The sequence below is a fragment of the Salmo salar genome, chromosome ssa04 (genome assembly GCF_905237065.1).
Source record: "Salmo salar chromosome ssa04, Ssal_v3.1, whole genome shotgun sequence".
Lineage (NCBI taxonomy): Eukaryota > Metazoa > Chordata > Actinopteri > Salmoniformes > Salmonidae > Salmo > Salmo salar.
This window is the reverse complement of record NC_059445.1, coordinates 46,241,565-46,257,070: the sequence shown is the minus strand read 5'-3', so window position 1 is coordinate 46,257,070 and position 15,506 is coordinate 46,241,565. Positions and strand designations below refer to the sequence as shown.

Here is a 15,506-nt window from a genome sequence, read left to right as displayed (position 1 = left end):
TGATGGCCTTGAGATAGAAGCTGCTTTTCAGTCTCTCGGTCCCAGCTTTGATGCACCTGTACAGACTTCGCCTTCTGGATGATAGCGAGGTGAACAGGCAGTGGCTCGGGTGGTTGTTGTCCTTGATGATCTTTTCGGCCTTCTTGTGACATCGGGTGCTGTACTGTAGGTGTCCTATTGGGCAGGTAGTTTTACCCCGGTGATGCGTTGGGCAGACCGCACCACCCTCTGGAGAGCTCTGCTGTTGTGGGCGGTGCAAAGCACGTTATCTGGTGAGGTAAATCTGCCTTAAATCTATAAACCTGGTAGTAATGTCTTCGGGGGAAGAACGAGCTCCCAAGGCTTTAAGACTCTTAACCTGACCAACCTCTATATCCTATTGAAATCAGCAGTTTCCTGGAATGCAATAGACAATAAACACATAATAGGCTTCATTATATTTTAACCACAACCATGAGCTGCCACGACTACAACATTACAACGGCATATATTAAGAAGAAGAAATGTGCAAATCAACAAACTGACCAAATGTGACTTAAAGAACTATTGAAAAAAACTAAAAACGTTGTCTGCCTTGTTTCATATCATTTAACCATATGTAAGGGGCCCTGACTCAGGGTTGCTACCATCACAGCTTAGCAATGAAACTGCTCTGTGCCTCTGCCTGCCTGCTGATAGACTTTAAAGCAAAACTGACAGCGTTTTAACAACTTCGAAGATATGAAACAAACAGACAATCATAATATATTTATGCTACAAAACCAACTTTATAAGTGGTTTTAAAAATAGGTTATATTTGACAAAAAACTCCATGACATAGAGTAAGGCATTGTTGGCAGAATATATGGATGCAGTTATATATATTATTAATATAATTCACCAATACATTTCTTGGTAGTCCAGAAAATATTGCTATAAGGCTGTAAATCTCAGCTGGCCTGGTACATTGTTTGCTGCCTCCAGTCATTCGGGATACACTGTTTCAGTTTCAATGACTCAATATTTTGGACAAAAACGGATGAAGGTAACTAAGGCTGGGAATGTCAATACAATCAAAGTAGCAAGGGAAATGATCACAATTCAGTCATAACGTGGCTAATAAGCTAGCGTAGCTATTTATTTAGCAAGCTAAAAACACAGAGCCTAACGTAAGCTAGCTAACTAGCTGCTGGGACAATGTCATATCATTGGACAAGTGACCAACTTTTTCCCCTCATATCATTTTTCAGTGGCTACAGCTAGAGATGCAGTTATCATTTGGTTAGCTAGCAAGAAATGTGAATCACTTTGCTAGCTAGCTAGCTATGCTGAACTTGAACAGCTGTTATCCACAGTTAGCATGCATATATCTTAGTTGTTAATCAAATGTATTTTGCATCAATCAAATGGGCGGGCAGGCAGTTCCCATTCAGTTGTCAAAACGTGGGTTGGGACCAGCATGCATTGGCAGTCAAGCTGCAGAAGGGCGAGCAGGCTCCTATTCTCCATCGTTTATCAGTACAATTTTGACGAGCAACTACAAGCTGATGAGGTTTGAGAGGGTTTATCTACACTTGCCTTGTTAGATTTTAGCTGATCTCACTCTGGTTAACATTAGTTGTTGATCTTAGGGAGGAAGAGATAGCCAACCTGTTCATGGTTGTTTGATCAATAGGACTGTAAAGTTCCCAAGAGAGCTCCCGTGGTATTTACATGTTTGGCAAATGCTTTCTAATGGTCTAAAGTCGCACTGTTGCTACAGCCTGTAAACAAACAGTCCAGTTCAAAGTTTATGATGGCAGGCCTGTGTGGCAAATGGCTTATTTGCATATAGGCCTACTGTAGCTCTGATTGTCTATAGCACACTGGTCTGCGTAGACTCTGTTCCTGGACAAGACTGACACGTATTTATTAGGTTTTATTTACTGCAGTGTCAAGATTTCATGTTGCTAAAAGGCTGTCAGTTCCACTTTAAGACTAGTCTATTGCAATGTCCTTCATGTTATATACAGCAGTGGGTTTCTGCTAAGTACTTTAACATGCTTCAGAAAGTCCCAAACTGGGATGCTTACTCACACCTCTTCTCATGATCACATCACTCCATTTTCCCCTCCACTGACTGATCCGATCTGCTCTCGTATTGCCTGCAAATCCATCCCCACAGTTAAGTCAACTTGTCCACGAAAACCCAGGGCTCTGATCTAAAGTACCTTAGCAACCTGATCAGAACCTACCACCCTACACACATCCAGAATGGCTCAACCTGGCTGCTGAAAACTCTGGGAGGTGTGTAGAGGTTGTAGTTGTGCTGCTCCATGGCAGGGGAACATCCTGACATGTTCTAACTGTCTGGTTATCACTATGCAGCTTCATTCAAATATTTAAGTACAATTCATTACTATCAAAATCATTGTATTTCCTTCCATCAGTATTTTTTTGTTCATCTTAATCTCCCGTGTCCTTAGCTCTGCGAGTCCCTTGCTCCGCGTGTCCCCAGATCCGCGTGTCCCCAGCTCCGCGTGTCCCCAGCTCCGCGTGTCCCCAGCTCCGCATGTCCCCAGCTCTGCGTGACCGTCTGTAGGTTTGATAGTAGAGGCCTGAAGAACACTCATAGAACTGACCTGACCCCCCTGGTGGCCTAAATACCAGTAGCAGACTGTCAGGGGCAAAAACAGATTACACAAAGGACACCAGTCTCAGCTAATCTATCATTTTGTGTCTCATAAAGGATTAAGTAAAACACTTCATAAGCGACAAATAAAATAACTGCTGAACAAAATTATTTACCTTGTGTGGCTTGAAACTCTACCTGACCTTCATGATGGTGATGGCATGGCTGATGAGACCAAGGACAAGGATTCGAGACAGTATCTTTTACATCATTAGTAGGGACTACGTACAACAGTCCTGTGGAAGACGTTCTGACATCCTGGCTGCAACTGAGGCCTGAAGATACAGATTGGATGAGACAACCTCTCTGCACCAGCCCTCCAACCCCATCCCACACCCACATCCTTGACATCAAGCCATCCTCCCCTTAAATATCAGGTCTAATGTTTCCTTAATGTAATGGAGTTTGATCTGCAGTGTCCAATGTCCAATATTGTGCTGTTATGCTGGAGTTAAGAGCTCTCTGGGGCTTCTCAGGTTCACACACACAAGACCTCCCAGACTGTGTTGTTGGACTGTTGTCTGTACAGTCTCATAACCACAGACAAGCCTGTGATCAGAACTCAGCAATTTGATACACTGCCAGCCTCTGTATGGGGGGGCTGACAATGTCTCCGGGTGGACGGACACTGTATCCATGACAAGGTCTGTCCTCCTGGGACTGTCCATCCTGGCATCCTCCCCGCCTAGCACCATAGTGTTGCAGACCTCCAAACAATGAGGAATCCACAGACGCCCCAGCCTTGGCAGCGTCCATTTGTTGTTTCTTTAACAGGGGGAGAGAATTATACTAAAGTCAGCGAAACTAATGATACAAAGCGACAGACGTAAATAAAGTTAAGTGCAGAGGGTTGACATGCGCCTAGGGCCCCTTAATTGACTTACTGCCAATATTTTGGGACTGTGGTCAGGCAGCAAGACACCCTGCGCAGACTTTAAGTCTGATAGGTTGGAATTAGATTAGGCCCGTGGCACTGGTATTTGACCCGAAGTGACAGTGGGGAACAGGTAGCTGGTTTGACAAGATGACCATTAAGATGTCTAAAAAGTCTATAATCAATCCACTTTAATCATGAAATGCAAATTGAATTGACAAGGAGACAACGGTGCTATAAGCCCCATGATCCTCTATTCAACAGTCCTTGTATAACCCATACATTCACTGGTCTAATCCGGCTGTTTACAGCCCAGCAGGAATATCAACCGTCTGTCTGTCCTAATGTCCCTGTCACAATGTGGACAGACTGACCCACCAATACAGCGGTCTGTAGCTGTGTCTCCTGCCCACCCATGTCCGCTGTGAATTAAGTCCCTGGGTTTCCTGGAAGGCACATTTCTGGCAGATACAGACACAGACAGAGGGTCAACAGATCGGAAAACATGTGCACCACATTCTTTAAGGGGACATGCTGAAGTGAGAAGCCGGCGCCTGACAAGCAAACGTTTAGTCATTGGGGGATCGATGGTTTTGACATGCGTGGGGGCCACCTGAGCCACCCGACCACCTGCCCTGCCACCACTCACCGGAATGACAACTCCAACAGCTGGCCCAGGGATTTACACACATTAACAGCCAGTCTGCCAGCCCAGTGTGGTGTGAATAACTTTCCTGGGTCACCACCACCATAGCCTCAGCCCAGGCCAGGACTGATAGTTCAGAGTCAAGAGGAACACCTCCTTAAGCTTAATGCAGGGGAGTCCAATCTCAAGCCTGTTCTCTCAACGGTTCAGCATGACCTTTATTTGCCATCAGCTGAAAGGTCATACTCCTTAATCCATGCCCACTCCGTTTTGCCGAGCCCCAGAGTGCCACATCAGGATTATTGCCCTCTTAATGGTGCTTATCAGTGCATGAGAGTGCAAGCAGCATGGTTATTTACACCCTAATCTGTGAGAGAGGGACTAAATCCCTGAGTGATCCCAGCCAGAGCAGCCGCTGTGGTACTGTCCGTCCACCTGCCTGCTGACACCCCGCTCTCAGCACCCTCTCCTGCACTCCCCTGACTGACAACTCTATCAATGAGGTCAGCTTCCATGCAGGCACACAATCACACACATCTTAGTAGTGTTAACCAGAGCGCAGAACTAAGTGGATAGAAGACCCCTTACGCATACAGAGATAATCAATAAAACAAATATTTTTGAAAAGGCATAATGCAAAACAAATGAACTTTACTAAACCTATACAAGTTTGTTCAATTTTTTTGTATCAGATCATAGAAAGGCTAAGTTACAAGGCTACGCATGGCAGACATTTCAACCGACACTCGCCCTCCTCATATAGCGTGGTGTTTGCCCAGGTACTACGGCCTAACTAACACAGTGTCCAAGTAAAACCATCTAATAAAATACAATGGAACACAACAGACACCTGATTAAGTGTTTAATTACTGTTAATTAACATTAACACTATGGAAAGAGTTTTTTAAAAAGTGTTAAATTAAGTCCAATTTGATGAATTAGTGGGGGCAACCAAAGTACAACCAAAGGACAACAGCAAGTAACGCCTCCAGAGATGACATCTTAGGAAAGATTGTTGAGTATTGAACAGACACTCAATTAAGTGTTAAATAGCATTAACTCATTTCTACCTTATGCGCATTGAGCGTGGGAAATGAGCTTAACAAATCAAATATTATTATTATTATTAACACTATGGAAAAGGTTATTGGAATTCCACCTTAATTAGCCAACAAGCTGTCAGGGAATAGATAACTAGCTAGCTTGCTTGCTTTAGCTAATTGACTGAAGTCTTCCTCAGCACAGTGTTTAGTTGAAACACCTTGTTCAACTGACAAATTATATTTTTCAGGGCCAACTAACGAGGTGGACCAAAAAGCAGCACTTTTCAATCGACCAGCCACATTGGCTGGTAGGTAGACTATACCAAAAAATTATTTCAGTCACTCATTATTTTTATGTCAATCTTCCTGAGTGTAATGTAAATTTAAGGTAAAATACAATATAAAATGCCAATATTTATTTATTTATTTATTTATTTGTTACAATTCCAAGTACAAATTACAAATATCAGGCACAAATATTTGTTATACAAATACTTCCACCGCAAAACAAAACACACAGGTAAAACAAGAACAGACCTTAAAGACAAATAAAAAACTAATAGCGCAATTGTATTCACTCAGACAACATTTCATGATAATGATTCAAGAAGACGTCATTGTTTTTGTCCTTAACTAAGGTTCATGTTTTAACTAGATTATCAAATTCAATCAGAAATATTTGTAATTTTAGTATAGATTCCTGGAATTTTTGTTTGTGTCTAAAGTATTTGGCAACAAGAAAATAATCACTATAATTTCAATGGTCCTGTCATCATTGCAATAGTAACATATAATATCCTTCATGTCAAAAACATGGGTAGCGTTAACAAAGTTAATATGTATGCAAGGCTTTCCCAAAAATCGATCATAGATTTACATTCACACAACAAGTGTGTAAGATTTTCACCTTTTTTTACACAGGAAGCACAGATATTATTAACATCAACAAATTTGGACAGCATGTAATACAATTTTAATCTGTATCTCCTTTGGTGCTTCCAGTAATGTCAAGTTCCATTAGAAAAGCCCTTTACCCCAGAAACCAATTAGTATGGTCAAATTAAGCAACAAGATTACTGACGCCTCCTGAGATGACATCTGAACTTTTGGCAACCAGTGGTGTAAAAACAGACACCTAATTAAAAGTTAACTAACACACACACACACACACACACACACAGGTTACGACAGGTTACAGTACATTGAAAAAGCCCTTGTCCTCTTCTATCCTATCATCTCTTCCTTCCGCTAAATCCTTCCCCATCCTGTTTCCTGACTCTTCCACCTATTTTGAGTCTTTTCACACTTACTACACTTTGCGTAAAAATACCGTCGGCTACACATATTACTACAATGTAAACTTGTGTACTTGCTACGTCTCGACCTCTACCTCTGGAGGTAGAACACGACGCTAGCCCGACAGTTGCCCCCATGAAGCAGGACAGTGTAAACAGAATTGTCTTGTTGAGCCAACACTCCTACTGTATAAATGGTAATAGCAGAGCAATGTTTTTGAAACAGCTGAAATGTACAGACATTTTCCTCATATATGAGACTTGTTTTATTGTTTTTACCTGAAACTGCAGTAACAACCTGTTACATTCTGAAACTGCAGTAACAGCCTGATACATTCTGAAACTGCAGTAACAGCCTGCTACATTCTGAAACTGCAGTAACAGCCTGCTACATTCTGAAACTGCAGTAACAGCCTGCTACATTCTGAAACTGCAGTAACAGCCTGCTACATTCTGAAACTGCAGTAACAGCCTGTTACATTCTGAAACTACAGTAACAGCCTGCTACATTCTGAAACTGCAGTAACAGACTGCTACATTCTAAAACTGCAGTAACAGCCTGCTACATTCTGAAACTGCAGTAACAGACTGCTACATTCTGAAACTGCAGTAACAGCCTGCTACATTCTGAAACTGCAGTAACAGCCTGCTACATTCTGAAACTGCAGTAACAGCCTGTTACATTCTGAAACTGCAGTAACAGCCTGCTACATTCTGAAACTGCAGTAACAGCCTGCTACATTCTGAAACTGCAGTAACAGACTGCTACATTCTAAAACTGCAGTAACAGCCTGCTACATTCTGAAACTGCAGTAACAGACTGCTGCATTCTGAAACTGCAGTAACAGCCTGCTACATTCTGAAACTGCAGTATCAGCATTTTACATTCTGAAACTGCAGTAACAGCCTGCTACATTCTGAAAATGCAGTAACAGCCTGCTACATTCTGAAACTGCAGTAACAGACTGCTACATTCTGAAACAGCAGTAACAGCCTGCTACATTCTGAAACTGCATTAACAGCCTGTTACATTCTGAAACTGCAGTAACAGACTGCTACATTCTGAAACTGCAGTAACAGCCTGCTACATTCTGAAACTGCATTAACAGCCTGTTACATTCTGAAACTGCAGTAACAGCCTGCTACATTCTGAAACTGCAGTAACAGACTGCTACATTCTGAAACTGCAGTATCAGCATGTTACATTCTGAAACTGCAGTAACAGCCTGCTACATTCTGAAAATGCAGTAACAGCCTGCTACATTCTGAAACTGCAGTAACAGACTGCTACATTCTGAAACAGCAGTAACAGCCTGCTACATTCTGAAACTGCATTAACAGCCTGTTACATTCTGAAACTGCAGTAACAGACTGCTACATTCTGAAACTGCAGTAACAGCCTGCTACATTCTGAAACTGCATTAACAGCCTGTTACATTCTGAAACTGCAGTAACAGCCTGCTACATTCTGAAACTGCAGTAACAGCCTGCTACATTCTGAAACTGCAGTAACAGCCTGTTACATTCTGAAACTGCAGTAACAGCCTGTTACATTCTGAAACTGCAGTAACAGCCTGTTACATTCTGAAACTGCAGTAACAGCCTGTTACATTCTGAAATTGCAGTAACAGCCTGCTACATTCTGAAACTGCAGTAACAGCCTGCTACATTCTGAAACTGCAGTAACAGACTGCTACATTCTGAAACTGCAGTAACAGCCTGCTACATTCTGAAACTGCAGTAACAGACTGCTACATTCTAAAACTGCAGTAACAGCCTGCTACATTCTGAAACTGCAGTAACAGACTGCTACATTCTGAAACTGCAGTAACAGCCTGCTACATTCTGAAACTGCAGTAACAGCCTGCTACATTCTGAAACTGCAGTAACAGCCTGTTACATTCTGAAACTGCAGTAACAGCCTGCTACATTCTGAAACTGCAGTAACAGCCTGCTACATTCTGAAACTGCAGTAACAGACTGCTACATTCTGAAACTGCAGTAACAGCTTGCTACATTCTGAAACTGCAGTAACAGCCTGTTACATTCTGAAACTGCAGTAACAGCCTGTTACATTCTGAAACTGCAGTAACAGCCTGTTACATTCTGAAACTGCAGTAACATCCTGTTACATTCTGAAACTGCAGTAACAGCCTGATACATTCTGAAACTGCAGTAACAGACTGTTACATTCTGAAACTGCAGTAACATCCTGTTACATTCTGAAACTGCAGTAACAGACTGTTACATTCTGAAACTGCAGTAACAGACTGTTACATTCTGAAACTGCAGTAACAGCCTGTTACATTCTGAAATTGCAGTAACAGCCCGTTACATTCTGAAACTGCAGTAACAGCCTGATACATTCTGAAACTGCAGTAACAGCCCGCTACATTCTGAAACTGCAGTAACAGCCTGCTACATTCTGAAACTGCAGTAACAGCTTGCTACATTCTGAAACTGCAGTAACAGCCTGTTACATTCTGAAACTGCAGAAACAGCCTGTTACATTCTGAAACTGCAGTAACAGACTGTTACATTCTGAAACTGCAGTAACAGCCTGTTACATTCTGAAACTGCAGTAACAGACTGTTACATTCTGAAACTGCAGTAACAGCCTGATACATTCTGAAACTGCAGTAACATCCTGCTACATTCTGAAACTGCAGTAACGGCCTGCTACATTCTGAAACTGCAGTATCAGCATGTTGCATTCTGAAACTGCAGTAACAGCCTGTTACATTCTGAAACTGCAGTAACAGCCTGATACATTCTGAAACTGCAGTAACAGCCTGCTACATTCTGAAACTGCAGTAACAGCCTGTTACATTCTGAAACTGCAGTAACAGCCTGTTACATTCTGAAACTGCAGTAACAGCCTGTTACATTCTGAAACAGCAGTAACAACCTGTTACATTCTGAAATTGCAGTAACAGCCTGCTACATTCTGAAACTGCAGTAACAGCATGCTACATTCTGAAACTGCAGTAACAGCCTGTTACATTCTGAAACTGCAGTAACAGCCTGTTACATTCTGAAATTGCAGTAACAGCCTGCTACATTCTGAAACTGCAGTAACAGCTTGCTACATTCTGAAACTGCAGTAACAGCCTGTTACATTCTGAAACTGCAGTAACAGCCTGTTACATTCTGAAACTGCAGTAACAGCCTGATACATTCTGAAACTGCAGTAACATCCTGTTACATTCTGAAACTGCAGGAACAGACTGTTACATTCTGAAACTGCAGGAACAGACTGTTACATTCTGAAACTGCAGTAACAGCCTGTTACATTCTGAAACTGCAGTAACAGCCTGCTACATTCTGAAACTGCAGTAACAGCCTGCTACATTCTGAAACTGCAGTAACAGACTGCTACATTCTGAAACTGCAGTAACAGCCTGCTACATTCTGAAACTGCATTAACAGCCTGTTACATTCTGAAACTGCAGTAACAGCCTGCTACATTCTGAAACTGCAGTAACAGCCTGCTACATTCTGAAACTGCAGTAACAGACTGCTACATTCTGAAACTGCAGTAACAGACTGCTACATTCTGAAAATGCAGTAACAGCCTGTTACATTCTGAAACTGCAGTAACAGCCTGTTACATTCTGAAACTGCAGTAACAGCCTGTTACATTCTGAAACTGCAGTAACATCCTGTTACATTCTGAAACTGCAGTAACAGCCTGATACATTTTGAAACTGCAGTAACAGCCTGCTACATTCTGAAACTGCAGTAACAGCCTGCTACATTCTGAAACTGCAGTATCAGCCTGATACATTCTGAAACTGCAGTAACAGCCTGTTACCTTCTGAAACTGCAGTAACAGCCTGCTACATTCTGAAACTGCAGTAACAGCCTGCTACATTCTGAAAGTGCAGTAACAGACTGCTACATTCTGAAACTGCAGTAACAGCCTGCTACATTCTGAAACTGCATTAACAGCCTGTTACATTCTGAAACTGCAGGAACAGCCTGCTACATTCTGAAACTGCAGTAACAGCCTGCTACATTCTGAAACTGCAGTAACAGCCTGTTACATTCTGAAACTGCAGTAACAGCCTGTTACATTCTCAAACTGCAGTAACAGCCTGTTACATTCTCAAACTGCAGTAACAGCCTGTTACATTCTGAAATTGCAGTAACAGCCTGCTACATTCTGAAACTGCAGTAACAGCCTGCTACATTCTGAAACTTCAGTAACAGCCTGCTACATTTTGAAACTGCAGTAACAGACTGCTACATTCTGAAACTGCAGTAACAGCTTGCTACATTCTGAAACTGCAGTAACAGCCTGTTACATTCTGAAACTGCAGTAACAGCCTGTTACATTCTGAAACTGCAGTAACAGCCTGTTACATTCTGAAACTGCAGTAACAGCCTGATACATTCTGAAACTGCAGTAACAGCCTGTTACATTCTGAAACTGCAGTAACATCCTGTTACATTCTGAAACTGCAGTAACAGCCTGATACATTCTGAAACTGCAGTAACAGCCTGTTACATTCTGAAACTGCAGTAACATCCTGTTACATTCTGAAACTGCAGTAACAGACTGTTACATTCTGAAACTGCAGTAACAGCCTGTTACATTCTGAAACTGCAGTAACAGCCTGTTACATTCTGAAACTGCAGTAACAGCCTGTTACATTCTGAAACTGCAGTAACAGCCTGTTACATTCTGAAACTGCAGTAACAGCCTGATACATTCTGAAACTGCAGTAACAGCCTGCTACATTCTGAAACTGCAGTAACAGCCTGCTACATTCTGAAACTGCAGTAACAGCTTGCTACATTCTGAAACTGCAGTAACATCCTGTTACATTCTGAAACGGCAGTAACAGCCTGCTACATTCTGAAACTGCAGTAACACACTGCTACATTCTGAAACTGCAGTAACAGCCTGCTACATTCTGAAACTGCATTAACAGCCTGTTACATTCTGAAACTGCAGTAACAGCCTGCTACATTCTGAAACTGCAGTAACAGCCTGCTACATTCTGAAACTGCAGTAACAGCCTGTTACATTCTGAAACTACAGTAACAGCCTGTTACATTCTGAAACTGCAGTAACAGCCTGTTACATTCTGAAACTGCAGTAACAGCCTGTTACATTATGAAACTGCAGTAACAGCCTGTTACATTCTGAAATTGCAGTAACAGCCTGCTACATTCTGAAACTGCAGTAACAGCCTGCTACATTCTGAAACTGCAGTAACAGCCTGTTACATTCTGAAACTTCAGTCACAACTGCTACATTCTGAAACTGCAGTAACAGCCTGCTACATTCTGAAACTGCAGTAACAGACTGCTACATTCTGAAACTGCAGTAACAGCTTGCTACATTCTGAAACTGCAGTAACAGCCTGTTACATTCTGAAACTGCAGTAACAGCCTGTTACATTCTGAAACTGCAGTAACAGCCTGTTACATTCTGAAACTGCAGTAACAGCCTGATACATTCTGAAACTGCAGTAACATCCTGTTACATTCTGAAACTGCAGGAACAGACTGTTACATTCTGAAACTGCAGGAACAGACTGTTACATTCTGAAACTGCAGTAACAGCCTGTTACATTCTGAAACTGCAGTAACAGCCTGCTACATTCTGAAACTGCAGTAACAGCCTGCTACATTCTGAAACTGCAGTAACAGCTTGTTACATTCTGAAACTGCAGTAACAGCCTGCTACATTCTGAAACTGCAGTAACAGACTGCTACATTCTGAAACTGCAGTAACAGACTGCTACATTCTGAAACTGCAGTAACAGCCTGATAAATTCTGAAACTGCATTAACAGCCTGTTACATTCTGAAACTGCAGTAACAGCCTGATACATTCTGAAACTGCAGTAACAGCCTGCTACATTCTGAAACTGCAGTAACAGCCTGTTACATTCTGAAACTGCAGTAACAGCCTGTTACATTCTGAAACTGCAGTAACAGCCTGTTACATTCTGAAACAGCAGTAACAACCTGTTACATTCTGAAATTGCAGTAACAGCCTGCTACATTCTGAAACTGCAGTAACAGCATGCTACATTCTGAAACTGCAGTAACAGCCTGTTACATTCTGAAACTGCAGTAACAGCCTGTTACATTCTGAAATTGCAGTAACAGCCTGCTACATTCTGAAACTGCAGTAACAGCTTGCTACATTCTGAAACTGCAGTAACAGCCTGTTACATTCTGAAACTGCAGTAACAGCCTGTTACATTCTGAAACTGCAGTAACAGCCTGATACATTCTGAAACTGCAGTAACATCCTGTTACATTCTGAAACTGCAGGAACAGACTGTTACATTCTGAAACTGCAGGAACAGACTGTTACATTCTGAAACTGCAGTAACAGCCTGTTACATTCTGAAACTGCAGTAACAGCCTGCTACATTCTGAAACTGCAGTAACAGCCTGCTACATTCTGAAACTGCAGTAACAGACTGCTACATTCTGAAACTGCAGTAACAGCCTGCTACATTCTGAAACTGCATTAACAGCCTGTTACATTCTGAAACTGCAGTAACAGCCTGCTACATTCTGAAACTGCAGTAACAGCCTGCTACATTCTGAAACTGCAGTAACAGACTGCTACATTCTGAAACTGCAGTAACAGACTGCTACATTCTGAAAATGCAGTAACAGCCTGTTACATTCTGAAACTGCAGTAACAGCCTGTTACATTCTGAAACTGCAGTAACAGCCTGTTACATTCTGAAACTGCAGTAACATCCTGTTACATTCTGAAACTGCAGTAACAGCCTGATACATTTTGAAACTGCAGTAACAGCCTGCTACATTCTGAAACTGCATTAACAGCCTGTTACATTCTGAAACTGCAGGAACAGCCTGCTACATTCTGAAACTGCAGTAACAGCCTGCTACATTCTGAAACTGCAGTAACAGCCTGTTACATTCTGAAACTGCAGTAACAGCCTGTTACATTCTCAAACTGCAGTAACAGCCTGTTACATTCTCAAACTGCAGTAACAGCCTGTTACATTCTGAAATTGCAGTAACAGCCTGCTACATTCTGAAACTGCAGTAACAGCCTGCTACATTCTGAAACTTCAGTAACAGCCTGCTACATTTTGAAACTGCAGTAACAGACTGCTACATTCTGAAACTGCAGTAACAGCTTGCTACATTCTGAAACTGCAGTAACAGCCTGTTACATTCTGAAACTGCAGTAACAGCCTGTTACATTCTGAAACTGCAGTAACAGCCTGTTACATTCTGAAACTGCAGTAACAGCCTGATACATTCTGAAACTGCAGTAACAGCCTGTTACATTCTGAAACTGCAGTAACATCCTGTTACATTCTGAAACTGCAGTAACAGCCTGATACATTCTGAAACTGCAGTAACAGCCTGTTACATTCTGAAACTGCAGTAACATCCTGTTACATTCTGAAACTGCAGTAACAGACTGTTACATTCTGAAACTGCAGTAACAGCCTGTTACATTCTGAAACTGCAGTAACAGCCTGTTACATTCTGAAACTGCAGTAACAGCCTGTTACATTCTGAAACTGCAGTAACAGCCTGTTACATTCTGAAACTGCAGTAACAGCCTGATACATTCTGAAACTGCAGTAACAGCCTGCTACATTCTGAAACTGCAGTAACAGCCTGCTACATTCTGAAACTGCAGTAACAGCTTGCTACATTCTGAAACTGCAGTAACATCCTGTTACATTCTGAAACGGCAGTAACAGCCTGCTACATTCTGAAACTGCAGTAACACACTGCTACATTCTGAAACTGCAGTAACAGCCTGCTACATTCTGAAACTGCATTAACAGCCTGTTACATTCTGAAACTGCAGTAACAGCCTGCTACATTCTGAAACTGCAGTAACAGCCTGCTACATTCTGAAACTGCAGTAACAGCCTGTTACATTCTGAAACTACAGTAACAGCCTGTTACATTCTGAAACTGCAGTAACAGCCTGTTACATTCTGAAACTGCAGTAACAGCCTGTTACATTATGAAACTGCAGTAACAGCCTGTTACATTCTGAAATTGCAGTAACAGCCTGCTACATTCTGAAACTGCAGTAACAGCCTGCTACATTCTGAAACTGCAGTAACAGCCTGTTACATTCTGAAACTTCAGTCACAACTGCTACATTCTGAAACTGCAGTAACAGCCTGCTACATTCTGAAACTGCAGTAACAGACTGCTACATTCTGAAACTGCAGTAACAGCTTGCTACATTCTGAAACTGCAGTAACAGCCTGTTACATTCTGAAACTGCAGTAACAGCCTGTTACATTCTGAAACTGCAGTAACAGCCTGTTACATTCTGAAACTGCAGTAACAGCCTGATACATTCTGAAACTGCAGTAACATCCTGTTACATTCTGAAACTGCAGGAACAGACTGTTACATTCTGAAACTGCAGGAACAGACTGTTACATTCTGAAACTGCAGTAACAGCCTGTTACATTCTGAAACTGCAGTAACAGCCTGCTACATTCTGAAACTGCAGTAACAGCCTGCTACATTCTGAAACTGCAGTAACAGCTTGTTACATTCTGAAACTGCAGTAACAGCCTGCTACATTCTGAAACTGCAGTAACAGACTGCTACATTCTGAAACTGCAGTAACAGACTGCTACATTCTGAAACTGCAGTAACAGCCTGATAAATTCTGAAACTGCATTAACAGCCTGTTACATTCTGAAACTGCAGTAACAGCCTGCTACATTCTGAAACTGCAGTAACAGCCTGCTACATTCTGAAACTGCAGTAACAGCCTGTTACATTCTGAAACTGCAGTAACAGCCTGTTACATTCTGAAACTGCAGTAACAGCCTGTTATATTCTGAAACTGCAGTAACAGCCTGTTACATTCTGAAATTGCAGTAACAGCCTGCTACATTCTGAAACTGCAGTAACAGCCTGCTACATTCTGAAACTGCAGTAACAGCCTGTTACATTCTGAAACTGCAGTAACAGCCTGCTACATTCTGAAACTGCAGTAACAGCCT

At 42.0% G+C, this 15,506-nt stretch overlaps 1 protein-coding gene across 1 annotated transcript in view; it reads right to left on the bottom strand.

Moving 5' to 3' along the window:
• Window positions 1–2,424: 2,424 nt before the first annotated feature.
• Window positions 2,425–15,506, bottom strand: part of LOC123742354 (extensin-like) — a 102,512-nt gene continuing 89,430 nt past the window's right edge. Inside the window, exon 2 of the mRNA XM_045716251.1 lies at window positions 2,425–2,635. Coding sequence (XP_045572207.1) covers window positions 2,425–2,635 — 211 coding nt within the window. The remainder of the gene's footprint in view (window positions 2,636–15,506) is intronic.